General features: G+C 39.3%; 1 protein-coding gene across 1 annotated transcript in view; it reads right to left on the bottom strand.

Moving 5' to 3' along the window:
- lekr1 (Leucine-, glutamate- and lysine-rich protein 1) overlaps nt 1–7,385 on the bottom strand; it is a 127,689-nt gene that overhangs the window by 98,395 nt on the left and 21,909 nt on the right. Inside the window, exon 3 of the mRNA XM_016254310.1 lies at nt 2,665–2,850. Within this exon, the coding sequence (XP_016109796.1) occupies nt 2,665–2,850 (186 nt within the window). The remainder of the gene's footprint in view (nt 1–2,664; nt 2,851–7,385) is intronic.

Below are 7,385 nucleotides of genomic sequence, written 5' to 3'. Positions count from 1 at the left end.
TATTCTAATTTGTTGAGATAGTGAATTGGTGGGTTTTTGTTAAATGTGAGCCAAAATCATCACAATTAAAAGAACCAAAGACTTAAACTACTTCAGTCTGTGTGCATTGAATTTATTTAATACACGAGTTTCACAATTTTAGTTGAATTACTGAAATAAATGAACTTTTCCACGATATTCTAATTTATTGAGATGCACCTGTATATTTAGAGTTACGGTTATGACTGTCGATGGTTATTAATAATGCATGGATAAGCAGCTCTTTTCAGGTGCCTTTAACTATCTATATACAAACATATAACAAGAGATAAGATCAACCAATTTGCATGAAGAATTACTGACATTTACAAAGGTATTAATGTAACAAGCAAGAACACACTGTCACACGTGTATCAGCAGTCAGGAGACACACACCCAGGTCCCAGCAGTGTTTAAATAGATGGAATCTATGAGAGGCTGCCCTTTACTGCCACCGACCAGAGGTCGTTCTGACCTCTCTCTCTGTCTCTCTCCTACTCTCCTAGTGATTAGCATTATAAACCACAAGACAAAAATACCCAAGAGAGGCTGCGAGACTTCAGACATCCAGAGAGACATTATTTGTAAGACGCTGGTCTAATTTTGAAGAACATCTCCAGAGGAAAAACACCACAGAAAGCACAACAATGTCTTTACTGAATAAAAAGACAATAATTAGGAGGTTGCATCATCTCTGTGAAAACAGCAGCTGCAGAAAGAGAGATAGAGGGTGTAAAACCACAGTAAATTACGGGAAACAAATGTGTTTGTTTCTAAAGAACTGGGGGCCAAGCCATTAACACCTGAAACCACAGTCCAGAGGAAGCGGTCATTCTGTTCTCAAACTGTTTGTGCTGGCAAGCAGGTCCGCTAACTCACAACAGGATGTATTCCAGAACTGCATAAAGGCTGGCGGGATCGTTTCACTACGCGGTGGGTCCAGAGGGCTTTTATTCAGAAGAAAAATGGGCCGTCTGTTTGTTGGTGAGTTGGCTGTCTGGCTGGCTCTGAGAGGCTGAGACTGGTTAAGGTGACGTCGTGCTTTTTCTGGTGAAAGTGCTCTCTACTGCGCTGCCCGTGTCATTCTGACATTTTCTCGATGGGGGTAAAAGAGTGCCTAGGAAGAGGGCTTCGTCTCTTCAGCAGCATACTGATAATTGCTTTCTGGTCACCGTAACATGACCAGGATAAATAGAGAGCAAGGTTTAAATGTATTCGCTCTTTGTTTTGCTCCGTTTTTTGCTTTCTTTTGCCTCCATGGCAAGGAAAAATCTATCCACTTCATTTATGAGTCTAGGGCAATGAGTACTTCTCCAAGAACATTTTATACTCTTTCACAGCTCAGAAGACTTAATGGAGTTTTTAGCTGCACTTCATTTATATAGCAATTTTGTCTGAAGTTTTCTAAAAATTCTTGAGAAGAAAAAAATTTAAATAGATACAAATGACACAACTTTTGAGACTATACAGAGGCTGAAAATTAATGGTAATGGCTCAGATCATTTGGTCTGGAAAGAACTAGATGAGAAATGTTCAAAAATGACCAGTTTTGATACACTTACTAAAAACCTTGGGAACAGTAAGATTAATTAAAACAAAACAAAACAAAAACAAAAAAAGTGACAGTAAAGACATTTACAATAATATAAAAGATTTCTATTTTAAAAATGCTGTTCTTTTGATCTTTCTATTCATTTAAGAATTCTCCAAAATATTAAGCAGCAGAACAGATTTCTACATGGATAATAATAAGAAATGGGTCACACTTTATTTCAAGGTCCAAATCTTGAAATTAACAAACCTACGTTTTTTGCTTCAATAAACTACTAATTTGCTCCTTATTAATAGTTAGCAAGGTAGTTGTTAAGTTTAGGTATTGGGTAGGATTAGGGATGTAGAATATGGCCATGCAGAACATGTGCTTTATAAGTACTTATAAACAGCCAATATGTTAATAATAGGCATGCTAATAAGCAACTAGTTAAAAGTGAGAATACTTATAATAAAGTGTTACCAAGAAATGTTTCTTGAGTGCAGAATCAGCATATTAGAATGAGGAATAAATTAGGATGGATGGATGAATATGCACAGACCCCAAACTTTTCAACAGTAGCGAAACTTTTCAAATCCGAGCATAGGCTGCTCATAGTGGAAAAGGGGCTGTTAGTTTGCTGACAAGGGTAACATTACACAAGTGTTAACTGCACCACTGAGAGTTTCAGAGGCTCCATAAAGAAATAGGCAGGTGTTGAGACTCCTACCCCTAAACACCTGCCGAACACAAACATATCAATACACACACTCAACAGCACACAAACACACACTGACAAGAACTGAAAAAGCAAGAGAAACACATAACAGGCATGTCTGGATACAGACAGGGTGTGAGAATGCAACTCTAAAACACCTGTCCAGCATAGACACGTACACACAACACACCAGATGTACATTGATGTCCATGGATGACACAAACGGAGGACAAATGTGGAAAATGAATGCTAAAACTGCTGAGCACCTGACTAGGAAACCTCCACAGCACTATAAAAAAAAATATTATTTTTATTACTATTACTATTGCAATTCTGCTTGGTGCTGCTAATGGAAAAAAAAATACACACTTCACCTTTAAACTGTGGGTATACACACCCTGTATGAGAAACTGGGCTTCTTGGTTTTGGTTCTGCAGTAGTTTCTGGGTCTGGACCTGGTTGTCCAACTGCAGAATCTGTTCTTTTGCTGCATCAAGACATGACTTCAAGTTTGGCACCTCCTCTTGCAGCCTCTTCAGCTCCACCTGCAACCCGACCACTTGCTGCTTCAGACGAGCACACTCTAAAAAAGAATACATTTGCGAAAGTGGTCAGGGAGAGAGGAATTTGCATTTTTTTGCTTGTTTTGTGTGTGTATGTGTGTGTGTGTGTGTGTGTGTGTGTGTGTGTGTGCAAAACAGATTCTTGAGAAAAGTTAATAATGTTAAAAACAAGATGCCCAAGCGTAAACTAATTTGACCTGCTGGAAAGACAAAGGGTTCACTGTGGTGCAGGGTAATCCAGTCAGCATAGTTCCCACCCTCTAAAGCAGACTGTATAATGACACAGTAAACAGGCCATTTGCATGGATGCTGGTAGGCTAGTTTCAGACTATTTGGGGCAAAGCTTAAGTACATAAACACAGTGGGCTAAAATGCATAGAAGCCACAGTTAAAAACATTACTATTATTAGTAGTATTTTAATTATAAAGTGTTGATGCATAGGCCACAAAAATCTAAAATATTAATTATTTCAGCAAGGATGCATTCAATTTATCAAAAGTGACAGAAAATGTATTTGCAATGTTACAAAGGATGTTTTATTTAAAATAAATGCTGTTCCTTTAAGCATTCAATTTATCAAAGAATCCTGAAAAAGGAAAATATATGGTTACACTTCATTGTGATAGTCCACTTTAGACATTCTACTAACTATAAGTTACTTTGCAACTACATGTCAACTAATTCTCATTAATTTGCAACTACATGTCTACTAACTCTTAGAGTAGACTGTTAGGTTAGGTTTAGGGTTAGTAGAATAAGTTGACATATACTTGCAAAGTTTCTTATAGTCATTATGTTGTATGTTGTGGACCCATCAAAATACAGTGTTCGAAGATATTAAGCTGACAGTCTACTAATATTCTAATGACTGCTAGTTGACATGTAGTTGCAAATGTCTAAAGTGGACTATCAAAATAAATTGTTACCAAATATATCACTGTTATAACAAAAATATTAATCAGCACAATTGTTTTAAACAGTGATATAAAATAAAATAAAAACACTGGAAAATACATCAAACATGAATTAAAACAAACTTTTTTAAAAGTAAATCCAAGAAAATGTATTGTACGGTATATTTGTTTAAAGAGTTTGATATACTGTATATGGTTGGATCCATATTTTGTGATGCCTGATAAACTGAAGCTTGATGATCACTGAACTTTCCAACAGGAAAGATGAATGCAATCAATATATTAAGGGTGAAGTGCCCTAATACATTTTGGGGCCACTGTATCACAGATAAAAGTGTGATTTGATCTGATTTACCTCACATACATTATCATCCCATCACTTCAAGTACTTTTTTATGAGGAAATTGTGAATCCATCCACATGAAGTGACTCAAGACTGAAACACATAAGAAATCAATCACCCGAGAAGGTAAGATGCGTAACTCTGAAAAATCTCACGTGCTTGTGCATGGCATAACAAAGATAACAACAAAGCAAATTCTCTGATGGGTGAGAAAATACCAGAGAACTTTTAACAGCAGCGGGTGCAGTAATTCACGTCAACAACGCAGACCAATTAAGTGCTTGCACATAAACAGAGCAGAACACAGAGAGAGAGAGAGAGAGAGAGAGAGAGAGAGAAACACAGAGAGGCTGAGCCTCTGCCTCCTGACTGATGTACTTCGGGTCATGGGGCGGTTACCATCAGCTCTGTTGCATTTGGTCCCAGACCTGCTGTCTCATTCACATGAACACACATTCAAACACATTCAAACCCTACCTGTCTCTCTCAGCTGACTAAGCACCTGAACAGCAGCTGCTAGTGCTGACCCAGCATGGGTTAGGGTTCAATGAATGCTTTGGATCAAACTCGTTAGCATACTACTGCATAATGTGTGTGTAGGGGGTGCAATATAAAGCCCTGCCCTGTGTGAGTGTCTGAACTTGCTTTTGGTTTTCCCAGGCCATTTGACCAGCAGGGACACATCCGTACCAAAGACTACTGAATACTGCCTATACAATTTTGAAAATGAAAGTATTATTTACCTTGGTAAATTTAAGTAAGAGTTATGTGGGTTGTTATCTGGCACCAAACTGTAACCAAATACTTAAGACTGGAAGGGAGATCAAATGTAAAAGTTTAAGATTTGGTCATTGATCGAGCACCAATCTGAAGATTCAAAGTCAGTGTAGTATGTGCACAAGTTAAGTCTTGTTAAGTCTGACACATTTGTTCTGGCACAAACCACAGCAGAAGGTGTGTGCACCTCAAAGTCACTGCGAGGAGGCATTTATACTATGTACTCGGCTGTACTATTCTCTACAGACCACAGGCAGCAGTGTGGAGAAATATCAACCAAACTTTCAAGAAACCTCAGTGAAAAGAAGGATGCGTAAATAATGACAGAAATTGTATTTCTGGGTGAAAAATAAAAATGTTTCCATAAAATTTTGTTCATGGCAGAAGAATGTCTTGCAGGTCAGGGCTGCCACTGCTTTATTTAAATTCCACCAAATATTTCCAATGAGATTTGAATCTGGAAACTGAACAGACCACTCACAAACATTCTACGACCAATCTCTGAACTAAACTCCAGTAGATTTGGATGTATATTTTGTGATGCCTTCGGAGCAAAGACAGAAGCTTGATGATCATTGAACTTTCCAACAGGACGATCATCCCAATCTTTGCCAAAATTGCCTGATACTGATCCATGATATCCTTTATACAGTCAAGATTTCCACTTAGTGCAACAGCAAAGCATCCCCATAACAAGACTGGTCCACCTCCATGTTTGACCATGGAAATGGTGCTCTTCAGCTCATAAGCTTTGCCTTTTTTGCAGACATACCAAGTAGGTAACCATAGTAAGCAATAGGGCTGTGCAATATATCGAAATATCGCAAATGTACATATCGCAATATGCATATCGCTACAGCTTGCAATATTTGGGACCATGTACAAAAAGAAAATCACTCACTGCTCTTACCTAAATAACTTTTGTAGCTTAAATAAGAATCAGTGCATATTGAATTCAAAGAGTAAATACTACTGTGTTTTATTTTTCCTTTTTATTATTCCTATTCCTATTATTCTTATGTTCCTGTGGCTCAGTGGTAGAGCATTGCGTTAGCAGCGCAAAGGTTGTGGGTTCAGTTCCCAGGGAACACACATACTGGTAAAAAATGTATAGCCTGAATGCACTGTAAGTCGCTTTGGATAAAAGCGTCTGCTACATGCATTAATTTTATTTAATTTATTCAGTTCCTAAACTCATGTTAAAATTACATTTTTATGTAATTAATTATAAAACACTACCGTTCACTTTCAGTTGTTGTAGGGGTGCTTTCTTATTAGAATCAGAATCAGAATGAGCTTTATTCACCACTTAAGTGTGCGCAAACACAAGGAATTTGTTGTGGTTTTACAGGAACACTTGGTACATACATACATACAAATAACCATATATATATGACACAAGATAGTTATAGAAGTTCACAGAACTGACTCAGCAACAGCTGAGTAAAACTGTTTCATCTGAGCATGTGGCACTTTAAGCATTATCGTATCGCATATCGAATATCGCATTATTTAATGAGTTATCGCATATCGCATTTTTCTTCAATATCGCACAGCCCTAGTAACCAAGTAGTAACCATAAATTCAAGATTGGTCTTATTACACCATAAAACATCCTTCCAGAACTGCACAGGTCTATCCAAATTCATTTTAGTATACTCACTTCGACATTTTATGTTCCCTTTCAGTCGGTCACTCTCGACGTCACGTCGGATGACCGACGAAATTGGGATCTCGCTTAGAGAGACCAATCTACTTCGAGTGTAAACTAAACGAGCCAATGCACATTGGCATGCGATTATTGCATCCAGCTGCTGCTGATCACAGCGTGAGTATAAGTAGGCAGCCGATGCAGCGTATATTCAGCTTTTCGCTTCAGAGCCGAGCAATCACATCGTTCTGCTCCTGACTACTCTACTGAGAGAAGAAGACTGAACGAGTTCAGTGCACTCTTGGAGAGCTCTTCGTGTTGGCGGTACGGCGCTTCAGCGGTGGTGGTTTCCCGTGTCAAGTGGGTTGCACACATCAGGCTGCACTACCCCCTGTTTGTGTTGCAGATGATTATCTCCCCTGTGTGCCTCAGCATGCTAAAATATTTTCGGGTGCGTCTTTTTAAAGACGACATTGCGTGGCAAACTTGATGTTACGTCTTTGTAAAGACGATGTGGGTCTTGCTATAGACAACGTATCACCCGAGCGTTTCTGGATGCGGTCGTTACCTGGCGCTGGGTGATGGTCACGATCGCTGCCTCATGTGCCTGGGCATGCCTGGGTTCTCCTCCCAGCAACCAGATGTCGATTGCTGCATCGGAGGGTGAGCCAGAGCTTTCTGGAGAGGAAGATTCGGCTGCGCTACTCTCCTCCGGGACTGTAGCAATGCCTGAATTGGATCCAGAAATAATGGCTATGCTTTCCCGGGCCGCCGTAGGGGTAGGGCTCGAGTGGAGGCTTCCATTGTGTCCCGAGCCCTCAAGGTTGCACGATTGGTTCTCGGGGTGGTCCGCGCTGGTTCTCAGCGCC

The sequence above is a fragment of the Sinocyclocheilus grahami genome, unplaced genomic scaffold (assembly GCF_001515645.1).
Source record: "Sinocyclocheilus grahami isolate Dianchi unplaced genomic scaffold, SAMN03320097.WGS_v1.1 scaffold1237.1, whole genome shotgun sequence".
Taxonomy (NCBI): Eukaryota; Metazoa; Chordata; class Actinopteri; order Cypriniformes; family Cyprinidae; genus Sinocyclocheilus; species Sinocyclocheilus grahami.
Note: the sequence above shows the minus strand (reverse complement) of the source record. Positions and strands in the feature narration are given on the sequence as shown.